Here is a 20,372-nt window from a genome sequence, read left to right as displayed (position 1 = left end):
GGCCAGCTGCCTCAGTACATCCATGTCTGGGAGACCCCACTCAGGATTCCTGTGTAAGACATGGACAAGTCAGTCTCTTTACATCATACCAGCAGAACCACCAACAAACTGATGTCATGTAGTAGTATGTTACTATAGTAAAAAATAGAAACTCACTCACAAGTTTCGAAGCTCTGCGTCCAGTTGTTCATTACAACTTGGTGTAATGGTGCCATTGATAGCATACACCTGAAACATATTAAAGAGAAATCTTAACAGGCTGTTTTTAAAGCCAGTGTTGCCATTTGTTACATCTTCACAATGACATGATGCTAATAAACTCAAAACTACTGTTGTCACATACCCCATATGTTATCAAAAGACCATTTTGTCGGAGCATCTGACCCGCTCCATTGAAAACACCCTTAGAAAATTAGCAACACAAAAAAAAAAAGAGAGAGAACCAGATATCAGCTCATTGGAAGAATTTTGAGATTCTGTTTCATAAATGAACCAATGCAGCACAGCATCATTATTTTTCTGAGCCTATTAGCTCAACATTGTTTTTAGTTGACTAGGCCCACCTGTGCTGTTTTGAAGGAGCTGTACTGCAGTAAGTTAATAGCAATAATAACATCACACGAGTTGCGAGGAAGGCCTGCCCATTTCTCCCACGTTTCACTGGCATCCAGGTGGATAGGTTGCAGTATTGTCTTTGCATGGGTTGCAGCAATGTATGCCTTGATACTGTAAACAGGTCATGCAGACTTAATGTTACTTTTTTTTTTTTTTTTTTCAAATTCTCATAAAACTCTTTTGCATCCATATATTACTGTATGAAGTGTTGCCAGTGAAGCTAACTGTAACACAGTTGACAGTGTCACTACTCTAGCCAGTCATTTGGATCATTAACAGATTGTTAAATGTGTCTGATGCATATAACTACTGTAAGCTTTTCTCTACAAGACACAAACCTGTCCCGAGACTCCTCTTTGATGTCCGATGGTTGCCAGGTGACAAAGGGCATCTTCTGGGCAAAGCGTATTACATGCTGCCCGGTTCCAGAGCCCAGCTCTAAGGCAAACAGCTGCCTGTGGGACTGGTCCTCCAACACATCTTCAAGCACTGAACACAGATCCTGCCAGTTCCTCTCTGCCTGAGGAGACAGCAGCATGGTCTGAGGGAAAGAAGCAGAAGGACATGTCACTCTGTTATGTTGTGCTGACATGCCTATGCATTGATTTTCTCTCTCAGAGGATCCCTCTTACCTTTACTTGTGCTGCTTGACAAACTAGCTGGGAAATGGCATATTGGTGGAGGCTGGGTGTGGTGGATGACTGTAACAGCAGATGGTTGCAGAGATTACCCGGTTAAGAGGATTCCGTCTGTGCTTCTCCCTCGTGTCCAGCACTGGTAGGGTACAGGTAGGACACAGGGAAACAGACAAACAGACAGAGATCAGTTCTGTGACTGTGAGTAGTAATGTAATAATGCCAAAGTGGGTATGGAGAATGGACAGGTAGAGAAAAGTGATGATGATGAATCACAGTGATTTTGTAAAAGGGAAAAGAATTGTATTCACTTCTAGGCTTTTTAATTGAACACGAAGATAATTTGTTGTCATACATATCAAATATCCAGGACACTGGATGCTATGCATGACCAGAGTTAATCAAATTCCCAATGGTAAATAACTGTACCATATAATAAATAATGTGTCTGATAAATAAAGTTGCAAAGAATGTATACTTCTCTATATTTAGCCCAAAAACCTTTATTAAAAAGTTTATATTTAAGGAATAATAGTATAATCCGTAATAGCATTTCTATTCACGTCAATATGAAGACATGACTGACCACACTTCATCTTTTGATTATTTGTGTTTTATTTGTTCTCTGTGCAATGAGACCTTTTTCCTATGTTTTAAGACAAACGCTTTGAGGAAATGCTCATATTTAATGCGTTTGCTGCTAATTATTTTCACTACATATCGTGTGTAATTTGGCTTTATGCGTACATATGTAACTATCAGAAGTATCTCTCATTTTCATTTATTTATTTATTTTGCATGTCCCTTACGGGCGCCCATAGCTTCTCTAACAGTTCACGCACGGCATTGTGGGTAGGTCAGGCGCCATGTGCTTTTGAGGCAGAGGGGCTGGAAGGAGACCTGGTTGCGACAAACTTAGCTCGTTTTTAGAGGGACACCGGGACAAACGGCTCCAGTTTACGTTGAGCATGTACTGCACCAGACGCTGCCTCCGGACCGCGCTGCGGGCTGCGGCGACCACACACCGGTACGTAACGTCCTCTGAGCGTGCAGCAGTCAGTCATGTAACACCGGGGAAGCGGTAACGGTGCATCAGCGTTCCGACTGTCTGCTTCTTCAAGGGCAGACAGCTGCTGACTGCCACGGGTGGTTTTGGTTGTTAACCCTGCGTTTGGCTGGGTAGCTTGTGTGAATACAGAGGGTGTATTTTTTGTATGCAGTTAAAAAATAACCTTCGCGTTTTACGGTTGTGTGTTCTGGGGTTAGCTAGCGTTAGCCCGGTAAATGCACCCGGTGGTTAATGCTGCTTCTCAGGTTTAAAGTTCAACACCATGAGCCAGTGATCGCTGTCTTGTGGAACATCTTGTCCTCGTTCTTAGCTTTTTCATAAGAAAGATATTAATGGCAGTAGCTGTAAGAAACCCCCTCCCTCCCCTCTTATTAAGCAGCTCTGCTTCTGACAGTCAAGGTCACATTCGAGTCACTGGAAATTCATGTTTTCACTCATCAAATAACCGCGAGCTGCATCTCCTGCTTTGTTCGTGTACCGCTGTACACTGAGCAAAGTTGTTGCCACTAATAAGAAAACAGATTTCGATTACATTTGGACTGCACTAGATAAAAGGTGTGAATGCAATGTGATCCAGTTAGTTGAAGTTACCAGTCGTACATCATGAATGTATATGCACCCTTAAGTAAGTTTTGTAGTGCATGCGAGACACCTCCCAAATATTTGAATGCCAGACAAGGATTGGAAGTCTGCACCCAAAGCAAAAACCTCTAATCTAACTGTAAGGCTGAGAACTATGTGTCACAATCTCATAAAATCCTGATCAGTTAGGATGTATTCTGATGTGCCAGATATAAATTGCAGATGTTCTCACACTCTGGATATATCTCGATGCACATTGTCCTGTATCCTGGCCTTTTAAGGACCGGACACAGTTAGTTCTTTGGCTAATCCATTTCCCCATTTTCAGGCAACAGCTTCAGCGGCAGACACCAGCCCTGTGTGCCCTCAGACTTCTGAAGACCAGTCCAGCCATCCAGTCAGATGCCATTGCCACCCCTCCATTAGATGGAGTACCCAAACAGTATTCCCCCAAAATCCAGCAGCTGGTCAATGACATAGCCAGCCTCACTTTGTTAGAGGTGTCAGACCTGAATGAGCTCCTCAAGGTTTGTGCAAAACTTGAAACACTGAGTTCAACCACAGTATGCCTTGTCATAGATTTTTGTGATCAACCCGTTTTGTCATGTTGAGTGATTATATCTTTTATTTATTTTTTTGGTCATAGAAAACTCTGAACATTCAGGATGTTGGAATGATGCCGATGGGGGCAATGGCATCAGCTGTACCTGCAGCTCAGGTGAGAATTATTCCACAGAGGATGGAAAATATAACGGGAACAGGTTACAAATAAAACTTCATCTTCTACAAAACTACCATAAGTTACAAATTAAAAAAAAAAAAAAAAAAAAAAAAAAAAGACTAAAGTTAAATCAATGCTTCTCTGATAATCATCATTTTCATGTCAAGGTGTCAAAGCCTACTTAATGCATAGTAGCTAATAGTTACTATAGAGTATCCAAGTGCACAGATAAATATGCCAATTTTTTCCCCCATGTGAAACTAGGCCACAGAAGAGGAGGATGTACCAGTCAAGAAAGAGAAGACTCACTTCACAGTAAAACTAACAGAATTGAAGGCAGCAGAAAAAGTCAAACTTATAAAGGAAGTGAAGAACTGCATCCAAGGCTTGAATCTGGTGCAGGTAAGTCTCATCATTAGTGTTTAGTCCTGATCTGAGTTTTATTTCAAAGGTGCCCTGTAGTGGTTTTGATAACAAGTATTGCTAATGAGCAATGTTTTTTTTTTTTGCAAACATGGATGTGAAGAATGCAGGTTTTAAATGATTGAAGAAGCAGCTTAGGATACACTCAATGCTATGGTTTGAATGTTCACTGAAACATGCTGTTGCAGTTCATTTGTTGTTGCTGCTTCATAAATGACGACACTACATTGCGTTTTCCGAAGTTGGAACAGTTTCCACTGTTTTCTAACAAGTGTAATATGGTTTTAATGACAGCTGACATCCTGTATGCAGGTTTACAATAAAAGGTTCAACTTTGAGCAGACTTACTATAACTAATATTAGTGCCTTTGAAAATGTCTCTGATCTGTTTCAGTAGCAGTGTTGCAGACTGACTCAGGACAGTACACCAGCTTCTGTAATGGAACTAAATGAAGTTTTTTTTTCTCTGTTCTTCTAGGCTAAGAAACTAGTGGAGTCGCTTCCCCAGGAAATCCGGGCTAATGTATCCAAAGAGGAGGCAGAGAAACTGAAAGCGGCTCTGGAGGCAGCAGGCGGCACCGTGGTGTTAGAGTAGATCTCTCCTGCACACCTGTTCTCCACCATTTTGCTGCTCATGCACTTCGTCCTTCATTCTGTTATTTCATTTTTTTTACATGATAAAGAAGAGAGGATACTGGGAGAAAAGGAAAGAAATGCCTTCTGACATGAATACTGTCTCTTAACAGCGTCAGGTGGGCGGTACAACTCTGACTGAACTTTCCAGGCACACAGCCTCCACAAACGGCCGCCCAGCTGTTTGCTTGTCCATGTGTCTGTCTGATACTTGTGTAGCAAACAAGCTACAGAAATACTGGCCTGTGTGCCAAGTAACTCAGTTGATCATTCTGTGTGCGTGTGTTTAACTTTTCACAGAAGGAAAGATTATGCTGTAGGGACATGGTCACCATTCCCTATGTTGACGAACACCAGATACTGTATCTAGTTGAGGGGATGGCAGGGCTAAGTCCTTACATTGCTCATAGCATTGTTAATAATGTGATTAAAGTTGAGATCTCCATATTTTCCTTCTCTTATGTGTTCTTATATTGATCTTGTGGTTGATTTTATGCAAAATGTTGGATATACAAACTTTGAAACTGATAAGAATGAAACTGAAAGATTCATGTAGTGTGTGTTGTGTTGCTTTAAAGACACTGTGCATGTTGTAACTGTTTAAGGAAGAAGTGAATATTCTTATCCACAGTAGATCACATCCTCTACTGCTGCTGAGTACTAAAGTTAGCAAGATCTTTTATTCACCTCAGACAGGAGGAGAGTGGCTGTTTACACATTTTGTTACTGTTTAAACTTGAAGGTTATAATTTTTTTTTTTTTTTTTAAATACCTTAATCATCTATCAAAAATCTTAAGATCATAATTATGCCAATATATATATATTATTTCTATACATATATATTTTATCGTTTGTGCATGCCATTTATAGGTAAACTAAAATGTAAAACCAATAGTTTTACAGTATACAGTAAAGAAATACAAATTTGAAGTGATCCCTGTTTATCTCAAGCCCATTACATTATACAATTATAGTCAGTTAATATTTTGAAGGCAGGGTGGCTGCACAGGAAGCTCCAGTTTTTATTCTAACTAAAACTTTATGTGTGTGTGTGTGTGTGTATATATGGATATATGTATATATATGTATATATGTATATATATGTATGTATATATATATACACACACACACACACACACACACACACACACACACACACACACACACACACACATATATATATGTGAGTGTATATATATGTTAACACCGCCTGGTGGAAATCTTAAGTCACTGACGTCAACAGGATAAAAGATCCGGATTTATTTTAATTTGAACTCTGTGCCTTTTGACTTGAAGCTGCCACTGATTGTGGCCTGCCACCAGGTGGTGTCTGTAGTCTGTATTTAAAGCTGTTTGACACTTGCTTTAAATTTGCCTTGAAAAAGACAAAAGCGTGATTGAAATGTTCAGATAAAGTCTTAGTGTTCAGTCATCATCTCCTCAAAATAATCGCCCTGTCATGACCAGGATCTCATCCTGATCCGGCCATATCAGGCAATTCATTACTTGTATTTTTTTCAAATGCTGTTTCAGTAGATCAGGAGGTCACAGGGGAAATCTGTGGCCTATGGTGTATTCATTGGGGTGAGAGACATTTATAAAGTCCTGCATGCTTTCACTCTTTGCGTTTGCTGCGGCATGAGTAGGGGGTTGTGTTTCCTATTTTATTAAGTAGGCTAATAGGATTAAATACTTATTAGGTCTAAATAGACACCTTATGGGTTGCATTTCACGGGTGGCTATATGAGAATAGATTTAGAATAAACCCAGGGCTCATTTTACATGCGTTAAAAATAACTTATGCATTCATTCACCCACATAGATTACACCTATGTTTAGTGACAATGACGCAATCAGCTTATTTGTAGTGACACATAATGTTCCCTGTAGTACTCTTTAGAAGGTCAGCTCAAGGTGCAAAGCACCATCCAATGAGATAATTGGGACTGGTTGGAAACATTAAGTCCAAACAGTGTCTATTGTAAGCATTAGGCTGCTGTATTTATTTTGCTTTGAATAGATGTCGGTTAGGATTTTACTAAAGCAACAAAAATGTTTGTTAGAGGTTCTGTGCCTGCAAATGTCAGAAGATCACTAAAAGATTTTTAAAAAGCAGAGCATCACTCTCAGCATCCTACACACTGCCGTTCCCTTTCTGAGGCTACATTGCAGGATTTGCCTAAACCACAAGGCGCCTGAGAAAAGTGTAGGATGATGGATGGATGGGAGTGAGGAGGAGATGACTCCCAGCAAAACTCTCATGCTGAATTAATGTGTGGTACGTACATCAGTCAGTCAACTCCCTCGAGAGACCGTGGCAGCTGAACCCAGGAGAAGTTTCAGATCAATTCTGAGTGAGGCACTGGAAACCACACTGGGGAGCCCGTCGAGGTGCTTTGTCAAAAGGTTACCTACAAGGAGCAACAAATTCTGATATTAAAAAAACCATAGAAGACATGGAAAAAAAAATCTGTTAATGTGTCTGTTATGTGTCACATCTTGCAGCACAGAGAGTTTGCTCATGTCTCTGCTCTGACTTGGAGCAGGTGTCCAGCTGCTGTCAGCACACGTGGTGCAGTGACAGGCTGCACACTCATACCACTCATTTAAAATCATGTCTCAACTAGGAACCAAAACAGACACTTGTGCTACTAGAAGAAAAACATTAAAAAATGTACTTATAAACACCGGTATAGACTATGAAGACATTTTTGACCTTGTGACCATGAGACTGAAAGTTATATTGGGACAGCTGCATCTGTTCTTACTGACAAATATTTCGTTGAATTTTGTGACCTCTGATCTGTGTTGGTTGAATAATGGGATGCTGGCATACTACATTCACACAATTATAGCAGCCGTCAAGCTGACGTACTATTTTTCCATTGGTCGCTTCCTCCCACAAACCAGCTGCACCCCCTTTCTTGGCACAGAAACATGGAGTATTATGCTGATTATGAGAAACAAAGAGGCAGATTTACATTTGACAATTTGTGCATTTAAGAGGAACAGTGGCCACCCATCACCAGCAGCACCGAGGGAAAAGGATGAAAAGAGCAGCCGCGGACAAAGCGTCCCAGAGACCCTTGAGAAGCCGACACTTTGCCTTTTCACACTGACTTTGTTTCACCAACAATGTGCATTTCTTGTTGGTGCAGCTGCTTGTTTAACACCCCCTCTGGATTTAATTATGGTAAAAGATAAAGCTAATTTATTGAATTATTTTTTAATTTAACCAATAGTGGAGCACAATTTTTCTTTTAGCAAATTAGGAAAATGATCCACTTAGGCCCCATTGATCCGTGCTTTTCGCATATGCCTCTGGATTACATTGAGGAAAAAGTTAATAAAATTATTTTCTTTGAAGTTTTATTATCCTCTCTTTTCCTGATGGTACTGGCTTTTGGAACAGCTTGCTGTGTTACGGCAATTATTTATCTCTTAAAATTTCAATAAGGTGACTAGTCATCCTGGCAGTGATGTCCCTGAATTTCATTTCATTATGACAATCAATACGCTTGTTTGGATGCTTTAAAGTTCATAAAATGACAGAGCCATTTTTTTGCACAGGTCCACTGGTTCAATTTTGTATTCTCTACTGATATAACCCAGCTACTGAATTGATTTCCTTTATTTCAGCTCTCTGACTGTGTGTTTGTGGTGATGTTTAAAATAGGCTGCTGACATTGCTACGTGGTACACACGTACACACACGTACACACGTACGTACGTACACACGTACACACACACGTACACACACACACACACACACACACACACACACACACACACACACACAACACACACACACACACACACACACACACACACACACACACACACACACACACACACACACACACACGAGACTGTCAGGGACAAGATGAACATGAGGAACAAGGGACTCTTCTCTTTCTTCCAGAGGCTCTTGTCCTTTTCCTTGTCCTTAACCTGGTGAATGTCCAGCGAGTTTAGTCTAGATATTAGATTGAGATTTTTAGATATTTTCATTTGTGCTTTTTAAAATGGTTTACATGATACTTGACTCTTTTGTACCTCACATTATTAATGTAGAATTCTAAAGGGTTGTACTTGTTTACCAAAAAATCAAAACCTGCAGTTTACGCTTATAGCAGGGCTATTTACTGTATTGCTGCTGGGGTGCACACAGTCGTCTGCTGTGGAAAGCTTAAATCTGCCTTAAACACTGATGTAAAATCTGCTTTTTTGGTAGTGAAATCATAAATAAATAAGACTGTTGTAACCCTGCTGAAAAAGTAATTCCCTCTCTTTTTAATTTCTTTGGCAGACCAAATCGTGCTGGCAAGTTATAGTACAATGTAAAATTTATGATTGAGACACAGATTTAGATTTCACTCCACGAGCCAAAGACGGCAGGCATATACATTTTTATGCACACCATTCAAGTTTGATGGACCAATTTTCAGTGAATTCAAACGCAAGATAATCATCATGAGGATTACTCATCCTGACAATCTTTTATCTCTCATCACGCCAAGAGCTTAGGAGGAAGTAAGCATATTTGAAAATATGGGAACACATCCTCTCACCACACTGACATGTTTTTCCTTCCACTTATGCTCATGTCCTAGACGGACTGCTACGTGCTTGAAGCGGACGGTAGGATTCATAAATGACTGCTTCATATTAAAGCTTAGGTTGGTTTCTTTCATACGTTCGATTACATAGGAAATTCACCCACAATGATGAAAATCTTTAAAATGCACTTCAGGTTTAAAATTTGATCAATTTATTACAAATACAAAAAGTGAGAAAGTGTGAAAAGTGAACACGTTTTTCTGTCAGTGTGCAGACAACTTTTACTACCTGACAACCCTAAATTCAACAGCACTAACCTTTGCCCATGTCTTCCTTGACATATTCTCTACTCTGCTGTTTGTTTTGTAGAGTGAATGAGGAAACTGTTCTCTGGTGCTACAATGGCTTCTACTAGAGTTGCATTGGTCTGTCGGACAGGTGAAGACCTCGTTACGTGACAAAATGCTCCTGTACTGTTTTGTGGTCTGTGTGCATTTTGTCCCTGCAGCTTTTCTTGTTGTGACCAGTCCAAACAGTTGGTTCTGGGTACTTGTTATCTGACTGACAACGTCCTCACTCACCTCCTGGCCAGCGTGTTTGCAGTAAGTGACTCACCTCTGTCACTTTTCCAAAATAAGACATCTTTTCTCCTATGAGCCGGTGCCACAATCCTATGCCAACCACTTTTATATACACTACATAGTGTCATGTGATTCCTCTGCATCTACCTTTTGCTGGGCAGCAAGGTTGGAGTAACTTGGGGAATCTCACTTCTCATCACTCTGACATGTATGGTTTATTCATGGTCTGTGGGGAGAATTACACTGCTTGACATGTCTTTAGTTTTTATTTTTGTCTCCTTGTTACAGTGTGTGTTTCACTGTCCAACAGAAACAGCAAAGCTGTTGGACGTCACCTTCACTGTTAAAACATGAAGACCTGATGCTTCACACGGCTCCTTCCAGTCAAAACCTTGAGTCATTATACTTTTCTTGTGTAAATGTTGCTGTATCTTTAAACTCCTGTCCAGGGTCTTGTCCATGGAGCTAACAGGCTCATCACACACACAGTTTCCACCTTCATATTCCTCTAACAGCCGAGGCAGCATTTTGGAGCAGTGGTCAAAACCTGAGTGTGATAGGAAGTGAGTTTTTGATGTAGACAAGGTGAATCCTGATAGTTTCAGTTGTCCTGCATGTTGGAAAGCTTCATTATCAACGTACTTAAAAGAGTCCACTAGATAATCCATTTCATGCTAAACATTCTTCTTCCATAGCACAAATGAAAGTGACTCATGAATTTCAAAGCTCCAGATAAACCTCCGTGTGTGTGTGTGTGTGTGTGTGTGTGTGTGTGTGTGTGTGTGTGTGTGTGTGTGTATATATATATATATATTTTCTGTGTCTCCCACAGTATTATAAACACAAATGACTTTAATTATTCATTATTGTGGCACAATACCTGTCATGAGCTATGCCATGATGTATTTGACCTACGGGATATCACCAAAAATAAGCTTAATAAACTTGTAACCAGTGTTCTGTGAAAATAGAAACTGTCTTTAAAATTAAATTGGCAAATCTTGAATCAGGTAATTAAGATTTTTAATACTAGGCCTTCTTTGCCCTCTGGGGGACAGTGTTACACTGAAAAATGGTTCAGTATATTTATAAGTATTGTGTATTTGTTTGTATTGATACAGAATTTGAACATATTTGTGCCAGACCAGACAGTTTGATACCAAAATAATATTATATAGTTTTATAGTGTGGAATTTGTTGTGTAAAAGTATTTTCTTAATTTTTTTTATTCCTCATTTTACTTTTTTTTTTTTTTTTTTTTTAAACACAGTGATGCACAATCCATCATTCTCAGCCTCAAAAGACACCTGATATTTTTCCATGTCCAATGGTTTACCTACTGTCTATATCGATGTCAGCTTTTGAGTGATGAGAGCTGCCTTCAGGGTTTGGATGCTCTGTCTGTGATGTAAAAGTAAAGAAAAACAGACAGATCAACTTTCTTACTGTAGTCCAGCGTGTTGAATGACAGATATCAACTAGAGATTAATGTGTGTGGGTAAGAATATATGTAAATCAGCTGTTTTGATAGATAATATGACTTTGTTGGCTACAGCGCGGGACTCTCACGTTGCCTTTCGTTGATGGACAGGTTACATAACCCTGTTAAACCTGCGCAAAAAGTCATCTAATGGCGAGCCTGTTATCACCAGCGGTTGTCATGGAGCTCACCGAGAGAGCAGCATGATGACACAGGTGGGTAATGACAGATAATGTACCATATAAGAACCATACCTCTGCGTCCGCCTCCTTCTTTTTCAGTGTATGTCCTGTTTTACTCTGTAGTGAAGTACAGAGGTTTGTGTTTGTAGTTTCCACTCCATCAGGCACTCTATCACTGGTAGAACACAGACTGACCACTGTGCTGGAAAACATCCATTGGGGATATAGTTAATGATGTTAATGATGCACGAACACACGCACTCGCACGCACGCATGCACACACAAAGGCATAAAAACATCCCATCTTTCTCTTATTCCTGTGTCTATCTTTGTGGGAAAGAGGAGCAAGAAACCTCAAACTTTGGTTTGAAGCTGAGAACTGACAGACTGAATATCTTGGAACAGTCCTGACAACAGAAACAGAATTTGAGATGTCAAAAAAGGAATAATTCTTACACCAGATGTTGTGGTTTCATAGCTTAAGAAATAGAAAAAATAATTTATATGTTTGATTTTTACCTGATGCTCACTGTGTATATGAGCACGCTTTGTGGTTCTTTTTATGTCAACCCAGTCATCCCCTTGAAGTCGTCTGAAAGCGTTTCAGTCTCTGTGAAGGTCTTATCAAGTGGAGCACATTTCCCTCTCACAGAGAAACATGGTCTGTGCAAATACAAGACGAGAGAGTGTTGATAATTGTTTGATGAAAAACATGCAAAGGACAAGCATTCAATTTCATGGTGTGGAGACGGCAGCATTAACAATGTTTCTGTTCCACCATTACAATAGTAAACACTGATAACATACTTGCCTCTTAATGGAAAGTTAACACGAAAATAACTTCTGATTATTGTATGTGACAGGATTAATCCGTTAAATTGAGCCTAGCTGTATGGCTTTCATGGTTTTACTGTTACTTGCCTGGCTGAACTAAATTAGAAACAAAGCTAAAATATTGAAGATGTTAATTTTCTTCCTTGAATCCGGCTTAGGTAAGGTAATGTAATCCGCATCCTTAAGCAGATTTTGATAGAAGTGTGCAGCCCAGGGTGAATGAACATATTGTATCATATATAAGGAATATATAGATGGCCATTCTCCAACATTGAGAAACCAATGTTTACTTGTGACAGTGACCCTGTCCTCAGCAGTTCCCATCCCTCTGTAAACGTTTGTTAAATATTATATCGAAACTAATCCTCATGTTTAAAACCTTCTGGGTCATAATAAATCCCCTATCCCACACCATGGGCATACAGCTGTTAACAATTTAATGCAATAAAGATTAATTTAATTGCAATACATTTCCACATTCTCATGTTTGTGATAAGAGCCAGTGGGACGACAAACATCCCAGTGATTCATGTTGCTATAATTTAATTTACTGAAGTGGACATTTGCATGGAGTAATGTACCTGACTACATTTTCAGCTACACAGAATGATGCTATTTTCAGGCAGGTTGGTGTAAAGATGGTTGAACATTCCTGCTGGCGTCTCTGCTGCATCATTTTATTGTGGGGCAATCATGAGCAACGTCTACCTGCCACTTCCTGCAGCCAGCCGAGGAAATCTCTTCTCCTCTCATTCTTTCATCTGCACTGCTGTCACTTCACTGATCACCTCTGGAGCACCTGGCTTAACCATGAAACCTCTTCAGTTTTCCTTTAGGACCTAAGATGCTGCCTCTTATTCACAGGACAGGCGATAGTGCTTCGATCTCCATCTCTGCATTTAGATGCTTCTAGATTCATGGACTTGTAAAACGTACACCTGACCATTCGCTTAAGCCTCCAACTGAACAGCAACTGTCCAATTATAGCTTCGGAACTGGATTTCAATGCATTTTGAAGGGGCTTTTATGGGGCTGTAGTCAGGGCAATACTCCATATAGAGGGTTTAGATGGTGGTTTCTTTTTTTACTCTAAAACCAGAAAGACACGAGCTCAATTCATACTACAGGTTAAGGTAAAAAGCAACCACAACATCTATGGTGAATTTCCCCATGGTGTGAAAGCAGATGCTAGTTACAGAGGTGTAGTGTAGGTTAATGTCAGTGGCTCTGTCCTGCTCAAATATGGGCACTTTGTCATTCCAGTAACTCTAGTCAAAACTAAATAGCATTTACCAAAAACACTGTGTGGTCCTCAAAATAAAAGCCCTTTCACTTGTAGTGTTAAAATTGAAACATACTTGCAACCACAACCGATAAAGCACATTTCTAACCTCTCTCTTGCTTGGTCAAGTATGTCAGTTAACACAGCATCCGATGTTATATTTTCCCTATCAGACTTATAACTCTTGCACTTACTAATTTGACTTGCTGACCTTTTGTCTTGGACATTTAGCATTAAGCCTCAATTATACTCCCTTGAAATTATTATACTACTTTCTACTCTGCTTAGAGGACGTGTGCTAACTTGGATGTTCACAACCTATGGTCAGAACAAAGTGGAGGGTACATTGACATCCTCACAGAGCCTCGTGTCGACCCTCTGATGACAAAATTTACTGCGGAAAACTTCATAGCCTCAGCCTTTAGCACGATGTCATGTAGGTGGCTAAGATTTCTTTTAAGACAAGTCAGCTGGAAGCAGTTTGCCAGAGACAGTGTTTCCAAAAAACTCATGCAGCTAATGTTAGCTTAATAGCTAGCTAGTTAAAGCTGATAAAACTTGGTAGCAACAGTTGTGGTACCAGCCAACAAAACCATTCGTCAAAGCTTGTCAGGGGGAGCAACAGTAACAAAGGTCAATTGAGGTGCACTCCCATTGTCACTTCTAGAGGCAAGAACTGGGCCAGCGTCCCATCATAACCATCTCCCTTATTACCCAAGTGTATCAACTGTCTTTGTGGCTAGAGATGATCTTTGTTTGCCTTTTTAATCTCCATCTCTGCAGGTGCTCCTCTGCCAGTTTGCGCAGACTTGATCTTGACAGGTTGTGCTGAAAACCGAAGGCTCTCAGGGTTTTACAGAGCGGGCGCTGCCATACCATTTACCCAAAGTGTTTTAAATGGGCTTTATAAGACCAAATGTGTGCAACAGAGGAGCCAAATCCATGAAATTATATTTAAACAGGAAAATAACCAAATTTGCAGTTCCCAGGTTTTCAATTGACAATATCAATATGCCTCTCTTCCTCTCTCTTGAGGTATTTTGTTGCCTGTTTCTCACTGGGTGGCAACAGGGCCAATCTCCTTGGTCTGGACCAAAGACATAGCTGAGGGAATGAGCGATGGTTTCACATTATGGAAAAGTTTGTGGGATGGAGAGTGGGAGCCAGGCTTTTCCCTCGAGGTTTGACGGTGGATCTAAGCCTACATGCCTCATCCCCTCTGTGCTCCGGCCTCCAGCCCTTTGCAGGCAGCCAGAACAGTGATCTTCACACAAACAAGAGCTAAAGCCAAGGGGGAGGATGTCACAAAGACATTATATAAGGATGATAGTGAGTCTTGTGACTGGCAGACCGTAGCATCAGCTGTTTTTTGTCCTGCTACACATCAGTGGCTTTTTTTATATGAATCTGAGCACAGTGTGTGTTATGCAGTTATTGTATATGTAAATACTATTCTTTTTTTTTCTTTTTTTTAAGAATTTTTTGGGCTTTTTGTGCCTTTAATGGACAGGACAGTAGAGAGACAGGAAATGGGGAGGCAGAGAGAGGGGGAATGACACGCAGGAAAGGGCCGTCCAATGCGGGATGACTGTGGCCCCTATATATGGGGCGCCTGCGTAACCCACTGCGCTACGCGACGCCCCATACTATTCTTTAAACCAGGATTTGGTCCAGACTTTGCATTTATCTCTGTGTTATCTATTTAAAAAACATTTTCTCTAATTATGAGCAGAGGTAACAAGCTCTTTCAAACTGACAGCAAAATTATAGTGGAAACACGGGGCCAGCTGAACAGAGAGCAAAACAAGAGGCTGCTGCTTGTTGCTACAGCTGCTAATGATAATGATTAAGATTTTAAAAAAAGAAAAAGAAAAAAAAGCAGGTTTTGCTCTCAGTGAAAACTCTGAATTAAACAAATCATAGGAGAGGAACACTTGGACCATTAGTCGGGGACATTAGGAATGAAAAATAGTTTTGTATATGCTAAGAAAGGATATTAGCCCACCGTGGTTCTGTCATCCAGCCTCCTTAGAAAGGTCAGACATGACTCCGCCATCCAAAATAACAACAGCCGCAGTGATGGAGACATGTTGTGTCATATCCAAATGTTCAAGGTCCACTTTCCCTGTCAGGGCAATTTAGTTTTTGCTTTAATTTCAGTCCATTTTGGCCTGAGCAGCAGGAAGTGAAGTTACAAAACAAAAATAATGGCTGGACTGTGTGGGTTTGCATTTGTCACAATGTGTAATAACATCAGTGGACATACAGAAGCTATTAGTGGTCCAAGGCAATCGTAATGCTTATCACCCTGATATAGCCAGACACTGAGTCACTACTACTGAACCCTGTTACCTTTGGCTTTCCCATAATAGAGGCACGAATGCGACAATAGGGAGTGAAAAGAGCTGGGTGGAGAATCAAATCTAATGATGTAATTCACTTGTTTTGCTCTAAATTTCACTTGAGGTTGCACTGAAGTTTATGGAAAATCTGCAACTGAGTTCACTCATGCAGATCTGCAGCTCCTCTGAAGGAGGTCACTGCTGGAGGTTTATCTTGTACATTTTTATTCTCTCGTTTTTTCCTCGGGGGATGCCATTATGTAAAGATTCACATTAAAGCTCCAACATATCATAAATTTCCTCAGCTGTCTTGAAAAGGCAGTATGCATGATAATTACCTGAAAATCACAATACACTAAACTCACCAGCCACTTTATTAGGTACACCTTGCAAGTACCGGGTTGGACCCCATTTTGCCTTCAGAACTGCCTTAATTACTCAGAAGTTTTGGTCCATATTCACATGATAGCATCACGCAGTTGCTGCAGATTTGTGCTAGAAAACATCCATGCTAGAAATCTCCCGTTCCAACACATCCCAAAGGTGCTCTGTTGGATTGAGACCTGGTAACTGTGGACGCCATTTCAGAACAATGAACTCATTGTCATGTTCAAGAAACCAGTTTGAGATGATTTGAGCTTTGTGACATGGTGCGTTATCAAGCTGGAAGACGCCACCGAAAGATGGGTACACTGGGGTCATAAAGGGATGTACATGGGCAGCAACAATACTCAGGCAGGCTGTGGCGTTTAAATGATGCTCAATTGGTACTAAGGGGCCCAAAGTGTGCCAAGAAAATATCCCCCACACCATTACACCACCAGCACCAGCCTGAACCGTTGATACAAGGCAGGATGGATCCATGCTTTCATGTTGTTTGCACCAAATTCTGACCCTACCCTCCGACCCTACCAATGTCGCAGCAGAAATCGAGACTCATCAGACCAGGCAACGTTTTTCCAATCTTCTATTGCCCAATTTTGGTGAGACGGGGTGAATTGTAGCCTCAGTTTCCTGTTGTTAGCTGACAGGAGTGGCACCCGGTGTGGCCTCCTGCTGCTGTAGCCTATCTGCTGTTGTGCATTCAAAGATGCTCTTCTGCATTACTCGGTTGTAATGAATGGTTATTTGAGTTACTGTTGCCTTTCTATCAGCTCGAACAAGCCATTCTCCTCTGACCTCTGGCATCAACAAGGCATTTTCGCCCAGAGAACTGCCGCTCACTGGATATTTTCTCTTTCTCAGACCAATCCTTTATAAACCCTAGAGGTGACTGTGCGTGAAAATCCCAGTAGATCAGCAGTTTCTGAAATACTCAGACCAGCTCGTCTGGCACCAGCAACCAAGCCACGTTCAAAGCTCAGTTTGAACTTCAGCAGATCGTCTTGACCTTATCTACATGCCTAAATGCATTGAGATGCTGCTATGTGATTGGCCTATTAGATATTTGCGTGAATGAGCAGTTGAACAGGTTTACCTAATAAACTGGCCATTGAGTGTATGTTTGCATTGCTGTATTCTTATGTGGATGTAGAGACAAATGATCATGTTATGGTTTGGTTGGATTTACTCTGTGGAATACAGTGAAGATGAATAAAACGGCTGCTTTTTTAATGCACAATTAAAATGTTAAACATAATTAAAGTGAACTCATTAATGACCCTCACAAATTAACAAAAATATGTTCTTACATACGAGTGACACAGGCATCCAGCTTTTATTGTCATAGTAATATTATGGAGACAGCTGCTGAAAGAGGAAATACTGGGCACTTGACCAGTGACTTTTCATCTTGGCTACTTAATCACAGCATGTTAAAAAACAATTTACTGTTGACTGGGAGCTATTTTGATCATCGATGGGTCATGGTCTCATTACTCAAAGTGTTGAGGTTGGAGGCTGTCAAGTTGTTTCCAGCGGCTGGTTACGTTTGAGAGCACAGAGGCATCAGCTCTGATCACTCTGTACTCTGGCAGCTCTCTCGGTCGGAGCGGATGCATTGTTTTCACCACCTACCCAAATGCTAGAGCATTTTCCCATATGAGTAAGTCCTCAAATCAGTGTTATCAATCAACACTTAGTGTTGTGACGCAGGAAACATTGGCATTACACTTCTCTGAATATGACAAAGAAGATAAGTGGGATGGCATGCACTTCTCTGGCATGTCAACTTATCCTAACAAATATTAACAGCGCAAGTTAAGACTGTAAAAGTCATCTACATTAACTGTGGCTACCAGATCCTTAATTATGTTCCTATAGGCAAATATTCAGTACATTACAATAGCAAGCTGCATTGCTCCTTCTTCAAACATAGCTCAATGTTGTTGTTTTTTACCAGAGAAAGCATACATTTTGGACAGTTTTAGTAGGTCAGTGATGAGGACTGACCATTTGATTGCATATGTTTTTATATATTAGTATTATATATTATATTATTTTCCAGAGCATGCAATAGTCTTTTAGATGTATGAATGTGTTTCTCCTCCTCTCAAGACAGCAGGTGTTCCACTCAATGCCAGCGGGAAAATAAAGTTGCATAGATCAATGGAAGTAAACACTTACATTGTCGGGGGAAGTCGTCAGGCTTGGTGAATCCAGTAATGGCGAAAACCGCTGGCATCAGTATCCTTGAGAACAGCAACCGAAACTGCAAAAGATGACAAAATGTACATTATTTTCCACAATGTTAAATTCCCTTATGCATGTGTTAAGGGTTTTATTTTCTGGCAGTTTATCTCATGGATGGAAACCAAATCCCTACACAAGTCTGAGCTTTTCAGTAGATCTGAATGCTCTGCTCAAATTAGTTCCCCTTTAGTCAGCATTTCAGCTACAACAATAATAGAGACTAGCAAATAAAAAGACAAATAAATAAATGATGGATTACCCATGAGGAGCACTGGCTTGAAGTGAAGAAGTACTGTCTCAATCTAACACCAACAGTGTGCTTTGGAAAATATCTGTCAGTAATGTAAAGTATGCATCATTTGCAGTAAAAGAACTAACACGTGGTTTAATGCTTGTGTGTAGGACTTAGATATACTTATCAGCTCATCGTGAACATAATTTGTTAACTTCCAAACAAAAATTCAATATAACATGCAGATTAAAAAAGAAAGGGGTCCAAACATTATTATATGTGCACAAAGTTGTTCCAGGGTCACACATGCACCGCATACAGTTGTTGGATTGTAAAGCCAAAATACAATTCAATTAAATATATATCAAAAATGTTAATTGAAAGTTTTTGCAAAGGTCACTTTGGGCAAAATGAGAAAAATAAAAATATTTCACTGGCAATTACAATTTGTATTACTATATGAAAAATTTTTCCACTTATTTCACATTGGCTACTTGTATATTTACATCATTAAATTGATTTCTTATAAACAGATTTATTAATTATGAGCCCCAGATCTTAATCTACTCAAGTTCACTGTTTCTGTTTATTCATCCGTCTGTGTTAATAGGACATAAGACATTTTAAGGAATCTAAGATGGATGAGATCATTCCTGTGTTTTCCTCTTTATTTGCAGAAACATTATGCCAGTTTTAATGGAGCATGAAACCGCAGATGACAAAAACATATTTCAGTAACATTTCAGTCAGAGACAATACAGAAAGCATTAAATCTGAACGGCTTTTATGTTCATGGTGACATGTCTCTGGCTCTTTAAAGAGGCTAATGCATCTTTGTGAGACAAGCAATGAGTTAAATGAAAACAAACACAGCAGTGTTCCCCTTCACTTAAACCTTATTTGTTTTAAACTGGCCTGACATTTAATCCAAATAGATCTCTAAAATAAAGTCACATTTTCTAGCCTCTGCCTGCCTCTAACTCAGCTTTATGTTTTGCATGAATGTGCCTGGGGACAGTTCTTTATCCATCAACACACAAGAACAGTCAAATATTGTTTTGTGGCCACATTATAAAACAATTGCTTTCATTTCCTTGCCTGTATGTTCTGCCCCTGTGGCCAAATTGGCTTGATTTAAAATAAACAGTAGATTCACTTTTAAATGCATATTTCAGATGATGGAAATAGCACCTGACATTATAGATAAAACGTTCTTTTGAAAGCAAGCTGGAGCAGTGTGTTGGTGATGTCTTTAAGCTTGTCATTACAAACCTAATATGGTTCTTCTATTAAACAGCGGAAGGACAGAGTTAGTTGGATATTGTTTTGCTCACACCTTGGCCTCTGATAAAGAAGCAATCCTGAGGGAGACGGATGTTAGTCATTAGCAGGGCTGTGTGCCACCGACAGGGGACTGAACATGTTCTGGTTAAAATGTGACGGGTCAATAGGTCTCAGCACTCTGTATTCAGGGTGACACACTGCGATGCAGCAGGCCATGTACAGAAGACGGCTAAGTTTAGTGCAGCATTATTCTGCATCCATTACAGAGTTTACCTTGTTTTCATG

At 40.1% G+C, this 20,372-nt stretch overlaps 2 protein-coding genes across 3 annotated transcripts in view; one reads left to right on the top strand and one right to left on the bottom strand.

The window, feature by feature from the left end:
- The window catches only part of zgc:103625 (methyltransferase-like 26 B), a 40,760-nt gene that overhangs the window by 242 nt on the left and 20,146 nt on the right, over positions 1-20,372 (bottom strand). For both annotated transcript variants that reach the window (XM_056400854.1, XM_056400855.1), the window contains exons 6-16: positions 18,506-18,590; positions 12,002-12,145; positions 11,555-11,684; positions 11,161-11,221; positions 6,966-7,090; positions 1,248-1,389; positions 954-1,156; positions 564-726; positions 344-403; positions 161-228; positions 1-49 (exon numbers count right to left, since the gene is read on the bottom strand). The exon at positions 1-49 is cut by the window's left edge and continues 30 nt beyond it. In XM_056400854.1, the coding sequence (XP_056256829.1) occupies positions 1-49; positions 161-228; positions 344-403; positions 564-726; positions 954-1,153 (540 nt within the window). In that variant the 5' untranslated portion in view covers positions 1,154-1,156; positions 1,248-1,389; positions 6,966-7,090; ... (2 more) ...; positions 12,002-12,145; positions 18,506-18,590. The remainder of the gene's footprint in view (positions 50-160; positions 229-343; positions 404-563; positions 727-953; positions 1,157-1,247; positions 1,390-6,965; positions 7,091-11,160; positions 11,222-11,554; positions 11,685-12,001; positions 12,146-18,505; positions 18,591-20,372) is intronic.
- On the top strand, positions 2,093-5,125 carry mrpl12 (mitochondrial ribosomal protein L12). Its single transcript, XM_056400856.1, has 5 exons — positions 2,093-2,277; positions 3,230-3,428; positions 3,548-3,619; positions 3,887-4,024; positions 4,524-5,125. Exons 1-5 carry the CDS (start codon positions 2,219-2,221, stop codon positions 4,638-4,640), a joined length of 585 nt encoding a protein of 194 aa, XP_056256831.1. The 5' UTR covers positions 2,093-2,218; the 3' UTR covers positions 4,641-5,125.

This window comes from Seriola aureovittata, chromosome 17 (assembly GCF_021018895.1).
Source record: "Seriola aureovittata isolate HTS-2021-v1 ecotype China chromosome 17, ASM2101889v1, whole genome shotgun sequence".
Classification (NCBI taxonomy): domain Eukaryota; kingdom Metazoa; phylum Chordata; class Actinopteri; order Carangiformes; family Carangidae; genus Seriola; species Seriola aureovittata.
Note: the sequence above shows the minus strand (reverse complement) of the source record. Positions and strands in the feature narration are given on the sequence as shown.